This window comes from Patagioenas fasciata, chromosome 5, assembly GCF_037038585.1.
Source record: "Patagioenas fasciata isolate bPatFas1 chromosome 5, bPatFas1.hap1, whole genome shotgun sequence".
Classification (NCBI taxonomy): Eukaryota; Metazoa; Chordata; class Aves; order Columbiformes; family Columbidae; genus Patagioenas; species Patagioenas fasciata.
Window position 1 is genome coordinate 19,789,569 of NC_092524.1, and position 25,850 is coordinate 19,815,418.

Sequence of the window (25,850 nt, forward strand, 5' to 3'; positions counted from 1 at the left end):
AGCAGCCGTCAGCCGCGGAGACGGTTGGTGCCGAGTTCGCACTCCCGCCAGGTGAGGCCAGCTCCAGCCACCACACAATCCCAGCTTTCGCACCACGGAGGTGACTGGTGGCACCTGCTCCGGCTCTGCTGCTCCCGATTAGTGTCAACGCTGCCCCTCGACCACTTCCCATGCACCCAGACCACTCCCGCCCCCTACGCCACTTCCCCATACTTCCCCTTCCCCCCCCCCCGAGCCGTGCGTCACTTCCGCGGGACAAATCACCATCCCTCGCCATCCCACCCTCCATCCCCAGAGTTTCGGTGTTTCCGGGGTGAAAAAAATCTGCCTGCGGACGCAGACGCTCCGCCCCGACGTAGCGGAGGGGGCGGGGCGGGCGAGGGGCTCCTGCTCGCGCGTGGGCTTGGACTAGGTGATCTTTCGAGGTCCCTTCCAATCCCTGGCATTCTGCGATTCTGTAAAAGGCGATACGGCCGGGGCAATAGGGGCGAGATAGTAGGCGGGCGGGCTAATGAGAGGAGGAGGGAGTGTGTCCGGGGCGGGGCGATAGGCAGGCTGGCCAATGGGAGAATGAGGGGCGTGTCCGGAGCGAGGCCAGGCCGTGGCATGTGGCCGGCAGCTGGGGTTTTGGTTTTTCTCGTTCTCGCTGGGCGTGCAGTTGCCTCTGCTGGGCTGAACGCCTCTTCCCTCCCGCTCTCCTTGGGACCGTAGCCCCTGTCGGGTTTTGCCACGTCGTGAGTGAGTGAGTGAGTGAGAGAGTGTGGGCGGGCGGGCGGGCAGGCAGGCAGGCCATCAAGCAAGCAAGCAAGTAAGTAAGTAAGCAAGCAAGCTAGCTCTTCCTGGGATTGCGGGAGTGGGGACGGGGGGGCCACTGTGCCAATGAGTGGCAGTGCTGGAGGTCTTTGGGGCGGGAGGACCGCGGAGCGGGTGTCGGTTTGAACCGCTGCCGACCGCGGGCGGGACGGGGACGGATGGCCGCGGCCTGTGGAGGAGGAGGCTCTAGCCAGCCGTTCCGATAAACTGCCACAAAAGTTGCAAACAAGTTTCAACGTCTCTATTAACAAGCGTGAAAGTGATGGCTTTGCACTCCCCCGTTGCTCCCCTGACAGCAATGTGTGTTTGCTCATAGCTGGTTTTGTTCTTGGGGAGGTAGGAGTGGAGGAAACTCAGTTTTGTTGCGGGAAAGAGTACAGATTGACTCAGCGACTAGTTCACTGCCTGAAATGTAATATTTTTAGGCCCTATGGTATCTGTAGCAGACCACCCTTTGGCATGGCATCACAGATATGTAAAAATATCTTTTGTTTGAATAAATAATGTTGAGTGTGTATGATTGAGAGTACCTTTGTAAATGCAATTCTGCTTTATGTTGTATCATACTGAACTATTTTTCATCTTATTGTACCTTAACTAAAAATTGTCAGTAGGTTTAACTCTATCCTGGCCAATGTTAGCAAGGTATGAGCTGGAATCCGGTAAATGGTGGGAAGAACACTGTTCTTTTACTGAAGTGTCACATACAGCATTCTGTGGGGAAATCCTACCACAGTGGATATTGTTCTGGTGGATTTAGTGAATCCCTTAACTTTTCTTTCTGCTGTGTCCCAAACTTTGTCTTCTAGGGTTGGTAAAGAAAAACCATGTCTCAGGATCTTGTCAAGTAAGGTACCTTAATGTCCTACATGTTAGCTGGCTGAATCTCTGCTAGGATTGGTCATGCAACAGCACTCCTGTTTCCTGATAAAGTGAGTTAACTGACTGCTTGCTGGAAGCACAAACCCATAGAAATACCAATCCTCCCTGCCTTGAGCTAAGTTGCAGCCTTGCTGAGTGAGGTGAACTCACTGATCGTTAGCCTTTGGTGCCCTTTAGACCTCAGAGGGTTTGTGGCTGATCAGTAGCTTTAAAAACTAGGCTGTAAAATGCATGTTGATGCAATGTTTCTCCCTCAGAACTGCATGTATTTCTGTATTAATTTTACTTATCTACCTTAATCATTCACTACTATATATGTTACAGCAGTCCACTACATTGTAATGGATTGTTTAGAAGGAATCCATCCATTTTTATTAGCTTTCACATCTGTAGTACATTAGCGTGCTTGCTGTTTGCTGCTTGGTTCTAGTTTAGAGAGATAAATATATATAGTTTATGTATCTAGTATATATATATATATATAATTTATGCATACACATGTGTATTGTTTTAATATTTTTCTCGGGCGAAATTCCAGACTACGTGCCTCTTAACAGGTTGATTCAGACATCTGTTTGTTTTAATTGCAAGTTACCTGCTGAATTTATAAAACCACGTGCTAGAAAACAAACTTCATATCTGGTCTTGAAATTCTATTTGGTACATCCATGCAGTCTGCAGCCTCTGCCTTCTAAGTGATGTCTCCTGGCACAGACTTTTCAGAGGTGATGAGAGTAATTTGCAAGTGAAATTTCAAGCTTCAGTGATGAAAAACATCCATGCTGAAGGCCTGATAATGCATTTAAAATGTCTGGCTGCATATGCTGGATTACAGGGTTAAATGATGTAGCTGCTTTTAAATGCAGTAGCTGCCTTTTTGTTTGTATGAGTGACTAAGCTTTCAAGGGACAATGTCACAGGGACGTTAAGAAATGGAAATGTTTGTTTAAAGCAGTGCATGCTGGAAATGTCCAAAGCTTTGCTTGAAGAAACTTCGAAGAATTCATTTGTTTGAGTTTCTTGCCTCTCTCTGTTGTGTGTCTTTTTTTTTTTTTTTTAACGCATGCATAAAATTTTTATCCATGAAACTTTTAGTGTACAGTTCTGCTGATATGTCACTATGTTTTGACACAGTGATAACGAAGCACCTGTTCTTTGTATCATCATCTATGCTTGAACACCATTTTATAAACTGAAATCAATGTAAAGCTGGTCAAGGAAGAGCTCATGCTAGCAAGTTTGCAGTGAAAAATGATGGATACCTGGATGTAGGAGGAATGAGCTTGTTGCTCTGCTGCATACCCACAAACCAGGTGTATTGCAGCACATGCTTGTTCTGAACGATGCTGAGCTTATGGCTCAGAGCAATCACATGAATGGCTGGGTGACATGCACATGCATTTCCTTGCAGCCCTGTCTCCATATGGAGATTTCTACATTGCCTGCATGTCTGTTCTGAACAGCCATGCTCAGATCCATCTGCTCTGACCTGTTTCTGCTTGCATCACTGGACCCTGCATATAAGCATGTTCAGGCACTACCAACATCTCTTTTAGGTTTATCCTTGCTCTCTAATTTTAGCTTTGTGTTTGATACAGAGTTCTAATAGCAAGAGCAATTATGCCCTGGGAAAGCTGGAGGAAGGGTGTAGGTCCTTAGCTGCTGTGCATTGCTACAGCTCCCTTGTAGAGCAACGGCAGTCCACACCAGCTGGGCATTTGCCCTTTGAAGTGTTTAAATTGGGATCAGATGCCTTTCTGAATGAGATGTTCATCCCTGCAAACACAGAGCTGGTACAAAGTACATATGTCTCACCTCCTGCTCCAGCACAGTAACTGCTGGATGACACTTCATGGCTTCTGCTGCACCAGGAGCCAAAACAGATGATCTTTGTGACTTTTTTCTTCCTACCCTTAAAAGGACTGGGAGGACAATATCCCTTACTGTGCGCACTGTTGCTGGATGCCATCTGACACTGTGTGCTCTGGCTCAGTAAGGTTGCTTCCCTTCATGGCTTCCAGCCTGTCCCACAGGTGTAACCCTTCATCATACCCCACCTGTCAATGATACCCAGGCCCTCTGGGTCTGGGAAGGACTCACAAATGGCTGTAGACTTTTTTTAATGGGAAGCCAAGAAGTCCTGTGAAGTAAACTGTGATTGAATCTTTTGACTCTGGATTGTAGCAAGTACTTAATGTGTTCATTCCTCCTGCCAATTCTGTTCCCTTAGACTGAAGTTGTGGTTCCCTTTCTACAACTTAGGCTTGGAGGAGTCAGTGGGGCTTGTGAGTTGGCAGCTGGGGTGTAAAGATGCTGCTTGTGCTGCAGGGACAATAACAATGCTGAAAATGAGAGCTAGCCGGAGCTGGTTGTGCACTTTGGAAATGTTGTTCACAGCTCCCCCAGCTTTTGACTGAGGGCAGTCCCAAGGAGGTTACCATGCAGGTAAGGCACCCAGCATGCCTGTGGTACAGAAATTCATCCATGAAAGGACAGCATATTTCCAGCATGGTATGGGGACCCCCTTCTTGAAGGAGTGCCGGCATGGACACAGATGCATGTTCCTGTGAACATCTTATCCAACAAAAGCAAGTGGCAAGAACTGCAGAAGTGATGTTTAAGGCCCAGTGGAACCACATGTTTGCCTTGCTGGTATGTAGAGCAGCACTTAGCTGCTTGCTATTGTGCTGTCTGGCTTCCTTGTTGCTTTGGTTCTTTAGAAATATTTGTGGAAACCCTGCACTTAGCTCTGCTAATGGCTCTGTTGTGCTGTTATTGTGATTATCACTGAAACAAGGTTTCCTCTGGGCAGTTTTGAGTGTCGATCAGTGTAGGTGCCAAAATGTCGGGCAGTCTTCACTTACCTTTGCTGGCTTTGTTTTTCTTTGCTGTTGTGGACTTGGTCTTGTGGATCAGATCTTGGGTTTCAGTGCTGAGAGGTGGGTTTATTACTGCAGTGAGTGGGTGCTTAGCAGTGTTGTTGGACAGGATGGAACTGAAATATGGTCACCAATGACTGCATCACCATGGTAGGAGAGCTAGTCTTCAAATACACTTCGCACAATATGAGATCTCTGGAGTGATAGTGTGTGAGCCTGGATTTTCCATCATGTCCTTTCCTCTCAGATCACGTGATAACTTGTCAACCATTTGGAAAGTGCTTTGGGTGCTTGCTTGTTTTCTTCTTGTAGGACAGTGGGGTATGAAGAAAGGAATGGAGGGTAGAGAGCCAGAAATATGGGTACTTGTTTATTTGCAGTCAGCTGTACTGTCCCCCAATGCATGCGGCAGGACCTTCTGTCCATCTGTGCATCTTGCACCTGCTTGAGGAACCAGCTGGGTCCTCTTGTTGAGTAGGAAGTCAGGCCTGCACAGTAGGTGCAAGTTGTAGTTGCATGCCTGGATTATCTCTGTATGTTACTACAGCTCCTGTCACCTTTACTTAGGGAGTCTCATTTGAGCTGTGCCCCTAAAGGACAACTAAGTTGTGCTATGAAAATGTGGCTACAGAGTGTCCAAGCCCCCAGTAACCTCTGTTATTTGCTAAATGCACAGAGAGGGAAGGGGAAGTTGGCTGTGTACAAGGGCTATTTTTTTAATTTATTGAGATATTCAACAAGTCCTCTTCACAACCATCACTGCTTCTGCTAGTGATGACCCTTATGCCTCTGACTGTCCAAGAGGGCACTGGGGTTACCTTCCCTGAGCTCCAGCTGACTTGGTGCCAGGCATGGAGAACTGCTTACACAATAGTTCAGCAAAACATTTGAACACAGAGAAAATGCACTGGTTTTAGACTTATTTTATTTTTAAAAAGGGGGGGAAGAAAAAAGTGATTTGATGAAATTTACATAGAATTTTGTGTGTATATTTGTGTTGGATATTTGTTTGGCCTGGGGGGACTTTGCAGCACTTTAACTAAACCTGGGTTTAAATCCACTTAAGTTAAACTCCCAATACAACTCGTGTATGGAAACCAGGATGAAATCCCACTAATTTTAATAGCATTAAATACGTTCTTTTCCTAAGTCGTCTTCTCTGCCTTTCTTTGTTTGACTTCTCTGTATTAAAAAGCAGGATAAACCTTCCCACTCTTCCGTCTCTTTGTGAAAATGCTTTGACAATCTCAGAGAAGTGTCTCTCTGGTTGCATACAGTTATGTTTTACACGGTTGGGTTTTTTTGTTTGTTTGGTTTTTGTTTTGTTTTGTGCTTTTTTTGGTTGTTTTTTGTTTTTTCTTCTATGCTTTCAGCTTTTGTCCTGCTGTATCCAGGCTTTTATTGGCTTTTGCTTCACCTAACGGCACAATAATTCTGACAGAAAGAAAACAGTTACAAGAGTTTGCCTGGTAAGTTTCTGCAGTCAAAATTATTATTTTTTTCTTTTGATCCCTATGGACGGATTTGGAAACTGCTGTGAAACAAGTCCATTAGTAGAAGGAAATTGTGTATAAGTCAGCATGAACTGAGCATGTACGGATGGGTGATGGCAAAATTCGTCCCTATTCACGAACTGGGAATAAACTGAAGAACAGAGAATAAAGATAGAAGTGTTATGAATGCAAACTGATCGAAGGGAAATATTTGGGATCCACTTAAGAGCAAGCAAGCCATTAATTGGAGAGGAGGCTACTTCATGTGTTTGTGCTACCTCTTTACTTCCTCATTTATCAATATATGTAATCCCCTGAATCTTACTATTGACTACTTTTGATTTGTATGTGGCTTTTGTTAAAGGAAAACTCTTCTTCCATGTCTCCTTCAGAAAAGACAAACCTCAGAGCAGGTATTTCTGGATGTTCCTGAGATGCTGTTGATGGCACTCTAACTAAATATATGCTTTCATAGGAAAAGTACACTGTCTTGTAGCTCATGCACTAAGCTGGATTTCAAGAGATTGTTTTCTTTTCCAGCTCTGACCGGTTCCTCCTATAGCTATACACAAATGGCTTAGTCTTCTCACACCTGTTTTTCTACCCTGTAAGATAAAGGAAGGTTGTTCTATTTACCTTTGCCCTGCTCTTTCAAACTAATACTCTGCCATGTTAGTATTAATTCTTCTTTGACTGTCCAGATGGTCATGTTAGTACTGATCTTCCTTTATCATGTGCCTGGCTGGAGCCATATGTCCTGCCATTCCCACAGGTTGGCTTATTAAGGGAGTTAAGGACAGGAGTTTCTGACAGGTGAGAAAAACCCACTGGCATGTTGAAATTCTCCATGTCCACACAAAGAGCATTTACTCCCTAGGTCTTTACCTGCAGTAAATGAGTGCTAGTTTTAATTGTTAAATTAAACAGTAAGTATTGCTACAAATGCTTTTTTTTCCTGCCTTTCTCAGCTGTGCTGATCAAGGGTTTTTTTTCTGCGAAGACCAGTTTTCTTTTAAGTTATCATTTCTTCCCTTTTCCAAAGCTGTTCGTATCCTAACTGTTCTGAAAAGATGATATTGTCACTAGGATTTCACAGCAGCTTCTATGAACCTTCATGTGGATTTCTGCCACTTTTTGACCTAATGATGCTTAAAAAAGGAGCAATGTGCTTTCCTCCTTTAAAATAAGATGTTCTGTACCTGGGTTTCATTTAAAAAAAATTGTTTGGAAAATACCTCATTCACTCATTTCTGAGTGTGAAAACTTGTTCCCTCCTCAAATGTTCTTTGTCATTAGTTGTTTTTGTTAATGAATCCTGATTATCTAGAGCTTTACAAAATGTGTAAAACATACTTAATCTTTCCAGTTCCTTTTTATAGCGAGGTCTTTGGAATAGTCATGGTATCTTCCTTGTTTTGTGATACAGATGGTGTAGTGTCTTTACAATATTTGCTTACGCTGATGCAGAGCTACTAAGCCTGATGCATCTCAGATGCTTTCCATGCTTGGAAATGGCCTAGTTTGCAAGAGCAGCAGCTCCAGTGTTCTCTCAATGTGGTACTGCTATGCAGAGCTCCTTTAGGAACAAGAAGTGTAAGTGCTGTGGCTCAAGACCACCTCTCACCTGATAGTGAAGTATAGCTTATGCCTTTGAAGGTGACAGTTCTTCCTGACAGTGACCTAAGCCATATCACATAGCCATTAGTGTAGTCCATATGAACTGTCCTTCACATCTGCATTTGTAGAGGCTTCTGTTCTTGAATTGGTGTTGTGACTTCTGTTTTGGGAAACTCTCCTGTGAGGAAAAGCTGGGAGATCTGGGACTGCTCAGCCTGGAAAAGAGAAGGCTCAGGGAAATCTAATCAATGTATATACCTGAAGGGAGGGTGTTCTTTTCAGTCGTGCACAGTGACAGGGCCAGCAGCAATAGGCGCAAACAGGAATATTGGAGGTTCCCTCTGAGCATCAGGTAACACTTTCTCACTGTGAAGTTGACTGAACCCTGGCACAGATTACTGAGGAAGTTTGTGGAGTCTCCATGCTTAGAGATACTCAAAAGGATGTGGTCCAGGGCAATTGGCCATAGGTGGCCCTGCTTGAGCAGGAGGTTTGAACCAGATGACCTCCAGAGTTCCCTTCCAACCTCAGCCATTCTGTGATTCTGTGAAAATTTCACACAGAGCTTTTTTAATGTCTATCTGGAATTAATAACTCTGACCAAGGTACTGGGGCTCTTTAGTTTGGAGAAGAGGAGACTGAGGGGTGACCTTATTAATGTTTATAAATATATATATAAATATATAAAGGGTGAGTGCCACGAGGATGGAGTCAGGCTCTTCTCAGTGGCAAACAATGATAGGACAAGGGGCAATGGGATCAAGCTGGAACACAAGAGGTTCCACTTAAATTTGAGAAAGAACTTCTTCTCAGTGAGGGTAACAGAGCACTGGAACAGGCTGCCCAGGGAGGTTGTGGAGTCTCCTTCCCTGGCGACATTCAAAGCCCGCCTGGACACATTCCTGTGCGACCTCACCTAGGCGTTCCTGCTCCAGCAGGGGGATTGGACTAGATGATCTTTTGAGGTCCCTTCCAATCCCAAACATACTGTGATACTGTGATACTGTGTGATACTTGGTACAAAATAAATTTAGTTTGCATGGTGTGTAGGTTCCCATGTCTCTAGAGGAGCTTCTGGCCTTTGTCATCTGAACTGGATGTCCACACCACTACTTCTGGGACTTAATTAAAAACCATGCAGTGGGCATTCAGTCAATAAGAGCTGTAAACTTGTTCACCAGTCATCTTATTGCACCACGTTAGCGGACCTTAAGTGCCTGAGATTATCTCCATGAGGTAGAAGCAGAGTTCTGTCTAGTACAGTATTGTCTTCAGCAATGTTCAGTAGTGTTGGAGAGATATCATCCTCTGACACTTGGTATCATGAGATTGTCTGGTAGTTCAGTTGAAAGCCCGTATCATGCCACTATTCCCTTCCTCTTCAAATCTTGTGTGTGTTGAATAGCATAGCCCCAGCACAGATCTGTGGAACTTCACTAGGGGCCACTTGTCCTCATGAAAACCTTTGGCTTCTTTCTGCTCTTTGTTTCCTATTCTGTTCAGTTACCAGCCTTTCTTTGTAGCCGACAACATTTTAGTTTTCTTTAGAACTTTGAAGTGGTCCCTTACCCAAAACCTTTATACAAATTCATATGTAACAAATAGCCTCAAAAATTTTAGATATGGAAACTAAGTTGAGTCTGAAGCCATGAAGCAAGATAATTGACACCAAGAACAATTATGTCTTCATCTATGATGGTGTTTTTTGAGGGATGGCCAACAGTTTATATTTGCCTTGTAGATATGCCAGGACCCATGTGGTCTTCCTGCAGTGACCATCTCTGAGATGGCTGGGATAGGCATGTGCTGTGGCTGAAATGCATCACTGATGGTAATTGGGCTATGTCTGACTCTAGCGGGCACATTTTTGGCAGTGAAGCCAGCAGGGGAATGCAATGTCATGAGCCTGCCAGTGGTTACATGATTTAATTCTATGCAGGTTGCAGGTTACACTGGTTCTCCTAGATTTACTTTCACATATAAAGTTGAACACATGCTTTGCCAATTTGAAGAATTGCTGCCTAAGGCAGAGAGGATGGCATGGAAACAGCTAGTAACGTTCTTCAGGGACACTTGCTGCTTGAGTTTGAGAAGTACATGACCTGGATGGAGCTCTAATGCAGATGGCTTTTGTTACCAGCTGACTTGAAAAGCAAAAGGATGGAAGCTGGGTTTGTTTTCTGTTTAGCAGACAGCTTTTGGCTGGATCTAGTGTGTTCATAGATTCCCTTTTGTTGCTTTTCTGTCCCATTGCAAAGAGAGCAAGGATTTTGAGGCTTCGAAAACTTCATAATGCCTAGAAGCTGGATATGTGTTGATGTGATGAAATTAATACAGTGAATAAACAGCTGTAACAGAAGTGGATTTCTGGTGCTGATGACACATCCTTATAAGGAATATCTGAATGAGAGTTTTTAGAATAAAATATGAACAGAAAACACTGGTGAGGTTTGGGATTTTGTGGGGTTTGGCTGATGCTTTTTTTTTTTTTTTTTCCTTTCCCTCTGCATATTTTGCCAATATTAGCAAGCAATTCTTTCTGGGTGGTATGTTCTTCACTTGGTCTTTAATGTCTCTAAATGTGGTAACAGATGTAGTGTAAACTGTGGGGTGGCCAAGCTGTCCACTGGGAGTTGACTGACAGCTCCAAACCCTTGAGCTAAATGAGCACCTAGTTTATTGCATGTCTTGGGATAAATTTACTTGCAGAACCATATTGAAATCTGTAAGATTACACCTGCAGGGGTTCCTTTGGGAGTTAAAATATGTTGTAGTTTAGTCCCAACCAGCAAGTACAACCACGTGCTGCTCGTTCATCCCTTCCCTGCCCCTGGTGGGATGGGGAGGAGAATCAGGAAACAAAAGGCAAAGCTGGTGGGCTGAGATAAGAACAGTTTAATGGAACAGGAAAAAAAAGGGGAAAGCAAGGGATTCACAGTGCAGTCTCTCACCAAGTGATAATCCTGGTATTGCTGTTCATCTTTTGTGGGCAACCAGTTTCTCCAAAGCAGCAATGATGAACTCTGACTGCAGCCTGCACCAAAACCTACCCTTTCCTGTCCGCCCTTGCTGTCCTGGACAGCAGCTTACTTTCAAAACACAATAGTACCCTACCATGTGGTCCAGAGAGAACCAAGAGCATCCAGGACTGCCCCGCACCCCAGCAGTAAGAAAGAGAGAGGCTCCCCAGAGCCGGTCCCCCTTTTATAACTGAGCATGACCTGGAATTCCCCTTTGGGAGTTTTGGGTCAGCTGTCCTGGCTGTGTCATCCCTCAGCTTCCTGTGGACATTAACCGTATCTTGGCTGACCCAGCACAAAATACATGCTCCAAGTGAAGTGAAAGTGCCCTCAGGTAGTATGGCTAAGATGCCCCAGAAGCTGAATGTGAGACAGAAGCTGGATTTTATTGGGAAGCTGGTGGAAGTAGAAATGCTCTGCTTTCTAGGGCAGAGGAAACCTTTAATTTCTCCACACTTGCGAACTGAAATTTTGAAGATCCTTCCACAGAACGCTGAAAGTACTTGACTGTTCAGTTACAGCTAGGCTCTCAAAAAAATTAGTGAGTTTGAAGTGTGAGCTGTTATAATAGCCTTGTTAAGCATTCCTGTGGGTGCTTGCATTGTTTGAGATACAGTTGGTGGGGTGGCGGTGTCTTCTTGCTCTGCTGAAGCTCATGGTCCCTGTTTGGCATCATTGCTCTGAACTGGGACCCTGGAGCTGCAGCAGAGCCTCTTCTGTTGGAGAACCATTCTTCTCCATGGTGGTTCACCTGCATATTATCTGCACTCTGCCTTCTAAAGTCCTCATGGTTACTGGCATTATGATAATCTATGTACTTCCTGCTCGTGAAAAGATGCCTGATAAAACGTTGTCAGGCTTAGAGGTGTGTTTTCAGGTTATCTCAGGTCTTTGCTAGATACATAAATGTTCTGTAGCCAAGAACAGGTTGTGCAAATGTTCTGTTCATCATGACTAAAGCTTCTTGCTAGCTTTAGGTGCAGGTTAACTGTGCTAGATAATTAGACAATGCAACTCAGTCACAGCTTCTGGTCTGATAGAGGTACTGTCACAGTGCCCTGACTGAAGCTAATTCTTCCATAAAGTGGAGTGTGCCGAGTCTTTTCTCCATCGAAAGCAAATGAACGTTTTTTTAGTACTGTGACAGAATTTGTAAGACTTAACCCTTGCTAGGTTGAGATTTGCTTTTTGGCTTTTGCTTTATAAGCCTAAAGACATTTCTGTGTGAAAAGCCAAAGTACCTCTTTTAAAAAGGTGCTTCAGAGTTTGTAAAAACAAACAAAAAACCCCCCAGAACAAATCACCCCCTCAAAAAACCCAGCCCAAACCCACCAAGTAAGCACACACACAAAAGAAAAAACAAAACAACCCCCAAACAACCAAAAAAGCAACTTTGGAATTACAGAGGAGAGCTGAGGGTTGTTGCCCAACATCCAGTGGAAATATTCATTTTGTGTGTGTGTTTATGTTTGAAAGTTTTTGGCTTCGTATTGCTGAAGCCTGATGCCCACTGGTTGTTAAAGAAGGTGAAAACCTGGCATTGATCTTCCTTCATATTGCCTTGCCAAGGCACTTTGTGCCCAACCATGCTTTAAGGCTAGGGGAACTAACTTTCTCTGCCTCCTAAATCGAGCATTGGCATTAGATGTACAAGAAACAACTTGGGGAGTTGCTCTTCCAGTTTCTTAATGTGATAACCACATCCTTCTGCAAAGGACCCTTCTCTCTCAGGTCCTGAGAAGGTGCTTGTTCTTTTCTTTTTGCTGGGTTGGCTGAGATAGGGTTAATGTCCACAGGTAGCTGGGGGGATGACACAGCCAAGACAGCTGACACAGAACTAGCCAAAGGGGTATTTCATACCATAGAAGGTCATGTTCAGTTTTAAGGTACTGGACCCAGAATAGAGAGGGAACCTGAAGAGGAGACTGCTGGTTCTCTGACCCATGCAGTCACTTAAAAGATATCTCTGGAGTTTTCTCTAATCTCCTTTGGAAACTTTGAGGTTTCTGGATGATTTTAAGAAGCAAATACACTTGGTGGTAGTTGATGGCTATGCCAGAGCATGCATTATGTCACTCAGAGATTTCTGTCCCTCTGTATGGATGACTCTGCTGCTTATGGGTCATTCTTGATTTACTACAAATTGCAGCTTTCTAGGAAAGCAGAATTGGTGGCAGTTCACCTTGTGTGCCTGGCTCTAAACCGATGCAGTTTACTGGTGTGATTTACTGCTGCTTTGTGAGTAATTGAACAGTCTCTAACAGGAACAAGAGCAGTTGAGAGGGCAGGGGTGGGTTTGTGGGTGGACGCCCCTACAACCAGCCAATGGGACCCTCCAGCCTCCAAGTTGAACTTGTTTGTCTGATGTCTGCTTCTGAGGATCCTAATCTTGCTTTAAAGATGAGACTGAAGAAGTGTTGTACCTTGGTGCTGGCCACCTGCATCCTAATTCTTCCGCATTTGTAGCCTTTTCTCATTCCAGGCTTGCAGAGGCTTTAGCAGTAAACTGGATTTGGAGCAAAAGGTGGGTTTTGGTAGGCAGGATGTGCATGTTAATTCAGGTGTGAGCTATTTAATTCTTGGCCTGTCTTTCGTTTTGTATCTGGTTTCATTCAGTCATAGCCTTTTCCACCTGTTGATTCCTGACCTGTAATGGTGTTCCACTGCAATCTGATGTTTTCAGACAGGTTTGTATTAGGTTACATTGAAGCAGAAGTCTTCAAAACACCATTCAACATATCAAAGTGAGCAGCAAGAGTTACTGCTTGAAGGACAAACATATGAAAGCCACACTTGTTTTTGTTGTCAGTGCTTGAACAGCTTCTCTCAGGCAGTCTCTTGACCTAGATGATTAGTGTATGCTGACCTCATTTTCAGACCAGGGTGGGCTGATCTTACTGGTATTTTGTCTTTTCTAGTTTACTGTTCCTCTTGTTATGTGATCAGAGCATCTTTGGCATAAAATCAGCAGCCAGAAATTTCTAATGGATTCAGTCTGCTGCTGCTTTTAGGTCACAGCTTCTGGAGGAGTAAGAAAAACCTCCTGCTTTTTTTCTAGTTTGGTGTTACAAGTTGAGAGAGAGATTTTTTTTTTTTTTTCTTCCCCGTGTTCTGTTGCTGTACCGCTGGGCAAAAATTGAAGCCTGAGATAAGCATGGGGGCATTCAAGAGTGCTTCAGAAAACACCTGTACTTGGACCCCATCTTTCTGGTGAAATGCAGAACATGAGAGAGCTTATAGGAAAACATGGATTTTCACTTCCATGTCTTTGTTGTAATTTAAGCTGATATTTGTGGGAGTTGTAATCTCTTTCAGAGAGCTGCTCTGCTGACTGTCTGTTGATGCCCAGGGAATAGTTTTGGAGTCACCATTAGCAGTGTCAGCAGCAGGCAGATATAGATAGACAGACCTTCCATATTGAGTTCAGAGCCGTTCAGAAGAACCTGCTATTACCTCTGCAGTCCCTCTTCCATGAATAAGGGGTTCTTTGTACAAAGATATTTATACTGCGAAAGCTTTGAGGAGTTCAAGCCAAGCTTATTTTACTTTGACCTATTCATGAGCACCAGGACTCAAAACTTAAATGAGTTCCTCTGAAACTGAAAAGAGAGAACCTAGAACAAGGTAGGGGAGCACAGCTGCTGCCCTGGTGCCATGGAGGAGACAAGATCCAAGAGCTGGGCTGAAGCTGCCTTGGACATCCATGAGAGTAAGGAGAGGGAAGGATGTTTTTCCTCTAGGTTTTGATGACCCATAGGTTTAAATTCAGGTTGGTGCATGACTTGAAGGCTTACTGGCTATGAAGAACCTACCACAGGGAAGACCACCAAGGATGAGGAGAGCTACTACTGCGTTTGATCCTCTCTTCATTTGGAAAAAACAGACTTGGTTGAGCTTCCCTACACACCCTGTCCTGTGTTTTCCACATCTTTTAAGCTGTCAGAATCACAAAGCAGGGAGGCATGTGCCAGCAACCTTCATTTGCTGTTGCTATAAATGTCTTCCTGGTTTGAACAGTCTGGGAAGAATCTTTTGATTTGTGCTAGCACACATGTTGAAAAGCACCCCAGCATCGTGTTGTGATAAGCCGCAACGTCTTTTTGCTGCATCTCACCTGGCAGACTTTCCATATAAAGCTACCTTGGTTTTTAACCAGAGTTGTTAGCTTAAAAAGAAGAGACCTCTGATAATCTAGGAGTGTTGCTAGTTATGTTGCTCATGAGGATGATGGGAGGTGGAGGTATGTATCTTTTGATTTTATATATAATTTTTTTTTTTTTTTTTTTTAATTCTCCATATTTCAGGATATGCACAAAGATCCTATTTCCTCGCAGGAAGCCTCACAGGAAGGAGATATAGCCAAAAATGCTTTCCTTCTGTCCAGTTTTTTAGCATTGAGCAGATATTCCCCTTCGGTTGTTGCACTGGTACCATGTTTTGGCTGTTTCCACACTGTCTGAACTTTCTTATCTGTTTCTGAGCTCTCCACATTATTGCCTGATGCTTTTGTAATACCAGGTGCCATCACTGCAACCTTGCTGAAAACCATGCACAGACCTAAATTCCTGAGGAAAGTTGTAGAACCTTGTGTATTGGATGGAGATGTGTCCTCTGTTTCTACATGCCTAAAATTAGTATTACAGATGAACCTGTAGAAAAGGATAATGATTTCTCAAAAATATCTGGAGTGAAAGATAACATTGAAGCTATCAACTTCAGTGAATCTTAACTTGACCTATATTGCTGGGAAATTGCTGACTGAGGTAAAATTCTGCAGAACAGGAGGTGGGTGGGTGACCAGACTTCAACATCTTGGCAGTTTTATTTGCTCCAAAAGTAATACTTGGTTAATTGTACCTTCAGGCTGAAGTTGCTACTTGTTTAAAGTCTCTCTTAGCTCCAGACTTAGCAGCTTTGAATTTAATAGCAACTCAGACATAATTTATTCCTGTGTATATACACTGTGCAGGTTCTAGCTTCTAATGGCATCTTTTGGCAAGCATGAAGCACCCAAGCTGCAGAGTACCTGCTTCTGCAGGTACTTAGAAAAAGCAAAATCATGAGATTGCCTTCTTGATCTCTTTTGCTCTGTATTAGCTTGATGGCTGCAGAGTTCATGTGAGAACCCACTGGGATGATTACATTGAGGATCTTGCTGAAAGCTGTTTAATTTGAAACATGTGGTAGGAAATACCCTGCATTTAATCTCCTGTTCCATGAGACAAAAGCATGTCTGAAAATTTACTGGCTACTTCAGGTGCAAATCAGACTAGGGAAGGTTGTGTCTGGCCATGGTGCACATTTTTTTGCTTGGAGGTATTTTTGTTAATAGATTTATTGTCCAGTCATAACTTTATGCAGTTAGCCTTTGGCACTTCATTTTTCTTTCTATTAAAACTGAATTATTTCAGATATTCCAAACCAAGCCACAATTTCATAAATGAAATAACTGCCTGGTCATTTCTCACATGAAAAGTGTCCCATTGAGTAGTACTTCTCACCATCTGAGCTATAGAACATGGCACTGATGTTGATGAGAAAGGATGCTGGGTGGATGATGGTGGTTTGGGGGTTTTAGACTTTACCTTTTTTTTTTTCTCAGAAGCAAAATGAGGTTCCACAGAGCCTCAATGGTCCCAGTGTGGGCTGTCCTTATTAGTGGTGTAACAAATGCATAAGCTGTCTGCCTTGTGGCCTGAGAAAGGAATACAGGTGGGAAACAGAGGCACAGAATGTTGGACATGGGTAAAGATGAATATCCAAAAGAAAACTAATCTAAAAGACCCACCCATATAAACCACTGTGGCTAAACGTGCCCAAGATTGTGAATCTGTAGCACTCTATCACTTCTGCAGGAAGCTGGAAGGGGGAAAGGAGCCTGAGCTCGAGTTGTGTCATTGTCGGATATGGCCTCTAACCACTAAAACCTCCTTCCTCTCTGGTTTCCTGGTAGGGAAAGGAAGATTGAGCAAGTTGCTGAAAATCTTTAAGCTGAAGGATATAGCACTTTGTCTGTGTGAATGAGGCCTGCTGTTCAGAGACTGCAAGAAATCCACCTCTTGCATGGAAATGGCTTTCCATTCCTTTTATGGGAGTGTGGTGGTGTTGACCTTGTGGAGATGCTGCTCCTTTTGAGATTTGCACAGCCTTGGCCACATGTAGCATAACATGCCTTTGTCAGCATGGATCCTGAAGTGCTTTATAGTTGTGAAAGTTTCATGCGTCAGCCAGATCCAAGTGTGATCACAGAGTTTCTTAGGAAAACTTGGCATTCCACCTCACTGAAAGAGGCTGTAAGGTGTTTGTTATGTTCATGCAGAACATCTTGAAAGTCCTGATCCATTATGTTTTGCCACTTAAGAGAAGGAGGAAGGATTTTCTTGCAGAAAGTAATATGTGGCAGCTGGAGAAATACTTCAGCAGCTGCAAACTTCTTTTAAAAACACCATTTCCATATGAGTCTTCCAGATGATACAGCAGCGTATCTGCTCACTAGCAGATGATGGGAGATTCAGCTATAGATGGGAACTACACTACAAACTGAAGGAAGTGGTTCATATTTAGGGGAGGAGATGACATATAACTTAATGACTGCCTAATGTTGCATATCAGGCTGCTAACAGATGCCAGTGTCATGCAGTCTATGTGGAATTTTTTGGCTTTGCAGGATTCTTTAAAATCTTTTTTTCTGTGGACACGTGTCAGGAGAAATATCAGAAAAGACAGCAGCAGACCAAACCAATGTCTGTCCAATACCCTATTCTGCCTGCTGTAGAGAGCAGTGTGCCTGTGAATGTGGAGGGATGTGCCAGCTCTCCTGTAATACATGGCCAGCTGTGCTGTGTTAAGCTCTGAGGAAGCTGTGTGGTAGGAGAAGGAATGTAGGTGATGTTCTTCCAGACCTGAGCTGGCAACGTTTCTTCTCCAAATCACATCCTGCTGTTGCAGCAGATCAGCCTTGAATGCTGTGCTGGCCTCATGTCAGCTTCAGGTGATTACCAGATCCATTTTGTTGATCTCAGTCCTAGCCTGGTTGATGTATCCATGAGATAAGGTTCAGTGATTTCTAGGCATGTTTTCCTTCAAAACTCCCTCTGAAAGTGTGGAACTGTTCATGTCCCACCTCAGTCATCCTCCCAGAGGAGCATTTTATTATTGCTGGAAATAATGGGGGCATGGAGAGCCTGTATTGAGGCAGTAAATGGACTTTTTACCATTGTATCCTGGGTTTTTTATGGAAGTGGAAGTGCTTCATGTTGTGTGGGCATCTTGGGAAGTCAAAGGAACTGTGTCCAGACCAGGGACCTAGTAATGTATTTCCTCCCCTGTAATCTCTAATGCTACTGTTTCACAACCTTTGTTCTGTTCATCCTTCATTGTTGATAGCGTGTGACATTTTGTAGAAACAGCTTTGTAACTTGACATTAACTTTCTTCCGGAGCCAAAGGAACTTAATGCCTCTAAAGGTGCTGTTCAGAGAATGATATAACTTCATCTGGTCATGCTTAGCTGACAGTGGGTCATCCTCATGTGCCTTGGTGCTGCTCTTTCTGTCTCTAGACCTATCCACATGTGCAACTTCAGTCTTGGAGATAAGTTTGGGAAGCCAAATGGCTTTCAAGATTGCAGCACAAATTTCCTGCCTCCTGCATTCCAGCTTCAATTCACAAAATGAGATGTGCTTGTTTCCCTTAGCAAAATGTGGTTTAATTCTGTTTTTGAGAGAGTGAAATACAGCACTTGTTCTGAGAGCTGACAACATGAGAATTGTTTAGCAGCAATTTTAAGTTGAAACCAGGCCTTTTGTCTTCTCAATTTGATGGGAGAGTGGCTTTATTGTCTGCAAAAGGTATTTCGCCCTTGTTTTCTGTGCTTTGCTGTTATACTGGGGATAGAAGATTTCTTTGCAGCTCTTGGACATTATTTCATGCCTAGCACATGCATTCTTCTAAATATGAAGTTTGAGGCAGTGTCTGCTCGCTTTTCACTGACAGCTCAAAGGAGCATGTATTGCCCTAGACGATTTACTGTGCTCACTTTGTACCTGTGATCTCTAACACATGCATTCCCTCTTTCCATGTTTTTTTCTTCTGCTTAACTAGAAGCAACTGAGGCTGGCTAGGAGGGCATGAAGTCAAGGGGTTTATATTCCAAAGGCTTTACTCTGCGACATCACCCCAATCAGTGTTGTTTGAAAAAATACTTTGAAGGTTGGTTCCCCTCCCCCCCCCACCCACAAATTCCTTGGCTTGAGCACAGGGTGATAAATTAGAAGGGAGAAATGTTTCTGAAACCCAGCTAACAATGCACTTTGGACGTGTTTGTATATAGCAAAGTTATCAGTCATTCAGTTGTTGACTCAAGGTTATTCTGATTTTCCAGCATGGTTGTTCCCTGCTGAGTTACAGCCACAGATGGTAGAAGTAAATGTTGCACTTTTCAGAGTGTAGTCCTTTGCCAGATTTTCTTTGTTTCTGTCTTTTGTGGTTTGGTTTGACGTTTAATTTCCTTGGGGTTGCTCTACAGATGGAGAAGGTAGTGCTCAAAGAGTGAATTTTGCACTGACTTCTCAAAATTATTTCTGGTGGGAACAGTAGTGTTCATCTCTTCCTTCATGTTGTTTCCGACAGCCAGAGGATGGTTTTGTCTGAGGAGCAACACAATCTGGAGAATCTGTAGCTGGTGCTTTTCTGGGCAGTAGGTGAGTGGGGCGGGTGCTCAGTGGGGTCTCTGAATACAAATGGAGCTGTGTGGGACTGGCTAGAATTGTGATGGGAAGGCAGAAATAACGCTTATTGCTTTTAATTATAAAAGGCTGTTGTTGACTCAGGAACAGTGATCTGCAAGTAATTGTAACTCCTGTTCTGGAGGTATGGGATTGTGCTAATGTGAAAGAGGCAGAAAACAAAAACAAAACAAAACAAACAAACAAACAAAAAACAAAACAAACAAAAAAACCCACACACAGCTGGAGGTTCTGATATTTAATGTAGCATCCCTAGCATTATCTGGACTGCATTAAGGTATGACTACATCTTGTTATCCCCTTGCTGGGCTTGGTAATGAGCTATTTGCTTGTCTGCTGTACTTAAAATGTGTGTATTGTGTTTGTCTCCTTCACATGCTGACTATGCAATCTGTAAAGGGATTTTTATAATTGGCTAAATAACACTTAAAATTAATTTAAAGGAAAGGGGAGACAAACGTCTCATGTCTGAACTCAGCATATCCCCCCTAAACAGTGCCAGCCTAATCCAGAAAGGCTACCAGGTGCTTTCAAAGAGGTCAGAGGCGTTTACTGGGATTTTGCTTTTCTCTGGAGCTGTTGCAATCAGGTGGGACCCAAGTCAGCTGTGATGAGAAGGAATTCTGGTGGGTTAATGTGGTTGGGGATACAAAGCTTCTCTGTACATACAGAACAGATACCTGTGTTAATGCAATAGCTTCTAGACACTGAGTGTGACCAACATTTCATCTTACAAATACGTGTATTCCTAGGGTCAGCTGAGATTAATTAAGGTCATTTTATTTGTCCTGAAAGACTGAGATCTTAACTATAAAAATAATTATAGTATTTATGTGTAGATACAATGCTGCTATATCTGCATTTCCAAAATGCGGTGGAAGATGAGGGCTGACTAGTACGACTACAAAGGTATTAGTAAAGGTAGGGGAAAAATATAATAAGACAGTGCTCTGTGTTTGTATTCATTGTTGTTATTCTTTATTATTTTCTTTAAAACAATAAATCCATATATTATTGTACAGCCAGTTCATTCTCAGGGTCACTTCTCAGGCTATGAAGTATTGCTTCTTGTAAACCTTTTACCTTGAAAAGGGACAGCAAACATAAGATGGACTCTCATGAAATTGTAAAATTTAGTCAAAATGGTGTGGTTTTTGTGTGTGCGGGGGTGTTTTTTTTTTTTTTCCCGTAAGTCAGATACTGCTTGCTGAATCTCTGCCTGTGATCTGTGAACTCTGCAAAAAGTGCACTTATTTCTGCATAATGTGGTGGAGTGCAGGTTGCCAAATGGTGCTTTGAGTTTCTTGGTGAAGTATCTGTAGTGTCTGTGAGGGAACACAAGTTGGTTGCTCTGAGTTGAAGGACTGAGAGTTTAAAGCAAACTTTTACTGTCCATCAGCAATAAAGATCTGTCTACTCTAGGAAAATGTCTTGTGGACAGCGTATTTCACATATTTCCTTGCTTTCGCCCTTGTTCCCAGTCTTGTCAACTGGACTTTTCAATTATTAAACTACAGCACATTCTAAGATTGACAGCAAGAGTGTGCTAAAGGTTAAGGTAAACTTGTGGAAGTGCCTTGTAATTCAAAACAGTGGGAAAAGTATTGAAATTATCTTGGCTGAATAATACAAATTCATATTACCAATTCCCTGCTGAAAACATGGGGCTGCTTTCCTTTGCAGCCAATGCCCACGTACCATGTTGCGGGTGCTGCAGCTGAGTATTTCGTAGATCATTTTGTCTCCTGTGCTGATTCTTTCAACTCTTGCTAAGGTGCACTTGGAAGAGCAAGTGATGAGAAGGAATGAGCAAAGTCAGTCTGTGCTTTGCATGTGCAAGGCAAGATGGGAACGAGACCTCGGCAAAGCTGATGCTGGCTGGACACCAGACGCAGTCTCTGATATGCAGAACTAGATGGATCTGGAGAGCTGCCCCTCCCTGTCAAGACTTCTATTGTCAGGTCAGATTTAGAAGTATTTCCAGCTGCCAAGTGGGGGATGACCCAAGCATGAACATTTATCTGCAGTGAGAAACCTGCTCACAAAAAATGAACGTGATGCTGTGCACACTTACTCCAGGGAGAAAGTTGCAGAGGAGTGCATAAGCTAAGGTCAATATTGTAAGTACCCTGCAGTCTGGTCCTTTCAGTCTCCCCTTCTCTCTGGGAGAGTGGAAGATGTAGAAATGTTCTATCTATTTTCAACAGGCAAAATAGCTACTTTTACTAGAATAAATGGGATGCTGACTTTGAGGCACTGTATTTTATTGTCAAGTTTTGTCCTCGTCTTTGATAGTCCAATGTGAACTTGTAGGTTGTATGTCCTCCACAAAGCTTTGTTTATATTTCACCCTTTTTAGGCAGGGTGATTTTGAGGCTACAAATCTTTTACTCTGTTTGGGGCTCCAGGACTTAGAGCTAGGAGAAATATTTGGAAACAAAAGTTTAATGGTATGAAGCATCAAAATGTTGCAATCAGGAGTCCAAGCTAATATGTATTATCTTGGGCTTTCTTGGAAGAAAAAAGGCTCTTACTCAGATTCTTAAATTGACAAGCATAGGTGGGACTGGAGTTAAGAGCTCAGGGCATGACTGTGGGATATTTTTCTCATGCTATTTATACCATTCACACATGCTTTTCTTTCTGTGTTGTGAACTGCCTTTGCATCTTCAACTGCAGTTGTCACATACACCTCTGAGATGTCACATAAAGTTGAAATTCAACAGTTTTTGAAGGCCATGCCATTTCTCTTCATCTCTTCATCCCTGCAGAATGAGGACTAAAGTTTGCTTCAGTGATGAGGAAGATGGTTGCTCTTAAAAACTACTTAAGGAAGAGGCTTAAAATTAGTCTGGTTTCAGGCTAAACTTTTTGGAAGCTCACATAAAGCTTTAAAAAGTCTTGGAAACAAGAGGGAAAATCCAGGTAGAAGCTGATGATCTGCTCAGAAGTCCACAGAACCTGCTCCAGTGACTTTAAGGATGAGAGCCCATCCATTGGGACAGTCTCATGTGTGCGTTGCTAATGAAGAAAATACATTGCCTATTTATTGTCTTATGTGGTGAAATAGCTTACTGTGGCTATTAATCTTCTTTAGTAGCAACTGATGTGCCTATATAATGTCTTGGAAGGCTTGAAATATTGGCTTTCGCAAATTTTTTCAATCAAAATTTCTTTTAGCTTTTTGCAATGAGCAAGAAAACCGAAGCAGGAAACAACTAAGGTTGATGCCTGGCTTTGATCGACTTGGTGTAAAGGCAGGGCCAGAACTATAGTTCCCCATATTAGAGTGCTCAAGAAGGTGCAAACCCTTGTGCTGAGGCTGGGAACAATGTTAAGGGTCCCAGAATGAGCCAAAAGGTGTCATGTCTATGTTGTCATATGCCTGTGGGCTTTGAGTTTGGCTTTGTACATGTGGCTTTTGACTTGAGCAGTTCTCCATTGGGGCTGGATGGAAGAAGAGCAAATCATCCTTTCCAAAGAAAGAGCCTCTCTGTGATTCTGGGAATGGTATTTTCTCTTCCTGCCTCTGTGTCATTACCTGTATGTTTTCTGTAATGATACGTGCTTGCTATTTGTACCTTTTTTTTCTTTTTCTTTTTTTTTTTTTTTCTGTTCTCACTGACAGGAGTGTGTTTAGTAGAACACTCTCCTAATGTTCAGTTTTGGACCCCTCATAACAAGAGAGACATTGAGGTACTGGAGAGAGTCCAGAGAAGGGCAACGAAGCTGGTGAGGGGCCTGGAGCACAAGTCTTATGAGGAGCAGCTGAGGGAACTGAGGCTGTTTAGCTTGGAGAAGAGGAGGCTCAAGGGAGACCTTATCACACTCTCTACCTACCTGAAAGGAGGTTGTAGCATGGAGGGTGTGGTCTCTTCTCCCAGGTAGCAAGTGATAGGATGAAAGGAAATGGCCTCAAATTGTACCGGGGAGGTTTAGGTTGCATATTAGGAAAAAATTCTTTCTGAAAAGGCTTGTCAGGCATTGGAACAGGCTGCTGAGGGAAGTGATAGAGTCATCATCCCTGGAGGTATTTAGAAGATACACAGATGAGGTTCTTAAGAACATGGTTTAGTGAGAGTGTTAGGTTAATGGCTGGACTCAATGATCTTGAGAGACTTTTCCAACCAAAATGATTCTGTGATTCTATGATGTACTCTTTTTTTTTTTTTTTTTGTAGGTATATTACAGTGGATCTAAAAGTGACATAAGAAAGAATTGCTTTTGGGAGGAGAAGTCTCCCTGCGAGGCCAACCCTGAAGATGTGGACTGCCATTGTGTTCTTCCTGCTGATTTCCTTCTGTATATGTGAACACAGATTTTCTGTCCTGAAAGGGAGAGGAGTCCATGTAGTGCGAATAAACAGGCTGACAACTGAAAAGCAGTGCAGGCAGGCTTGTCAAAGCCCAGATGCTTCAGGTGAGGTCCTTGTCTCTTTGCCGGAATTTCAGTTAGTCTGTGGTCAGTGTTCAGAGATTATCTGAGTACATGCTTTGCCCTGTTGCTGACTTGAGCCACTTTTTTTATACCTTTCACCTTGCTGTCTCCAAACATGTTTTGTGCAGAGTGAGTTCAGTTGAGTGTTAGCTTTGTTGGGCAGAGGGAGTTGAGACCCTAGAATTAGGTGACCCATTTCATCTTCAGGAAACCACACAAAACTAAACCCAAAAGCATAAATTTTTTCGGGTTTTATGTTCTGTATTAAACCCAAGACCTTAAATGTCTTTTTCTTTCCATGATTAGCTTTAGGTTTTAAGATCAGCTTTACTACTCTCGTTTTCCATTCCCATTTTCCCCAAGTGTATTTACTTTTGTGCTTTCTTTCACTATAGATGTGAGGCCTGAGGCTTAGATGTCAGAAAATGTACATCTCTGTAACTGTCAGTAAAGGAACAGTGGTGTTTTTTTAAGGTATTATAGTTTTAAGTTGCAGGCCAAGGGGGAGATGTCTTCATCGCTACATTGCTTGGAGAAGTGGAAAGATAACATCCTTAGGTGGTTAGGCTGTCTTCTGTAGATGTAATTTAAATCCATGCTGACATAACATCACTAGCTTGGACAAGTAGTGCAACTATCACAAAAAGAACTGCTTTTGCGAGTACAGTCACATCTCAGATGTGCCCTTCAGAAAACAGAATGGTTGCTGGTCTAGCTATTCCAGCATCACCTTTGAATATCAGCAACAGAGGCCAGGATATATGTAGTTAGCAAACTAACGTATCACAAAACGGTTGTACCAATATCGTGAGATGGTTTGACACTTTAATTACATGATAATTAGAGCAGCAAAATTCTCTAGGACTGATAGTATGGGTTGTAACACTAACCTCTGTGTGTTGTCTAATGCAATGGGTTTAAGTCTCTAGATGATGCTAAGTTAAGTGATATATGTGATGGAGAAAGTGCCCGTATTAGCAGAGATCTTGCAATCCAGGATTCCCATATACCTGGTATGCAGAGTGGACCCATGTTGGGAGGTTAGATAAGCTGGTGCTCTTCCCTTTGCTTCCCCAGCTATATTCAGAGCTCTCCCAAGTTTCTTCTGTGCTGGCCAGTCCAGGGCTGGAGGGGAACATCTTGGCCATCTGAGCTGTCTGGCTCTAAGAACAGAACTACTTGGCCATACTTCTGGGCTATCTTGCACAGTCTGGGGAAAATATGACATGGCTGCAAGAGCAAATATTCTTGCTCCCTGCTTCCACAATGCATCTGCTTACCTGACTTTGGCTTGCCTTTGGGCATTGGTGATTTTCTAGTAACAGCAGACTTAAAAATGAAATAAACCAGTTTGATAGGGCAAGACCTTGGTGTCTGCCTACATGGTTTCATTTCAAACTAGCTCTAAAGACTTTTTGTTGTCCTTCCACTTCTTTTTTTTTTTCCTCCCCCCCACCCCTAATTGGAAGTGATCAAAAAGGAGCCACTAAATAGCATGTATCTTGTGGTAGACACATCAGCTGGAGCCTCAGTCTGGAATTGCATCGAAGGAACTACTAATCAGACCAGTTCCATAAGAGGTATCTAGTTGTCCTGGGGAGCAATGGGGAAGTCATGAGCAGCTAGATATGATACCATCCTAGCGGCAGCAGAAACCAGGGTTCTTTAACCATGCTGACCCCATTAGTCTCTTGACCTTTCCAAACTGACAGACTTAAATATGTAACTAGTGCAAGATATTCTACTGGCTTTTTGTTTTCCCTTTCCCAAGAAGTGAGAAATGGCATGATTTACAGTAGTAGATGATCTGCATTTCTCCACTAGCATGGCTTATTGAGCAAGGGACAGGAGGTGGGATTGAGAATCAGGGCACATCCAAACATGCTTTCATTTCTGAAGAGTGGATTTTAATGTCCTGAAGGCCTGCTGCTGTATCTCTTGGGCAGTGTAACTGCTGAAGCTT

At 43.1% G+C, this 25,850-nt stretch overlaps 1 protein-coding gene across 13 annotated transcripts in view; it reads left to right on the forward strand.

The window, feature by feature from the left end:
* Positions 1–575: 575 nt before the first annotated feature.
* The window catches only part of C5H11orf24 (chromosome 5 C11orf24 homolog), a 29,993-nt gene continuing 4,718 nt past the window's right edge, over positions 576–25,850 (forward strand). Inside the window, exons 1-4 of one of the 13 annotated variants that reach the window (XM_071809064.1) lie at positions 773–812; positions 1,623–1,745; positions 21,225–21,411; positions 23,631–23,869. In XM_071809064.1, coding sequence (XP_071665165.1) covers positions 23,713–23,869 — 157 coding nt within the window. In that variant the 5' untranslated portion in view covers positions 773–812; positions 1,623–1,745; positions 21,225–21,411; positions 23,631–23,712. The other 12 variants (XM_065839778.2, XM_071809063.1, XM_065839779.2 and 9 more) reach the window with 12 other exon arrangements.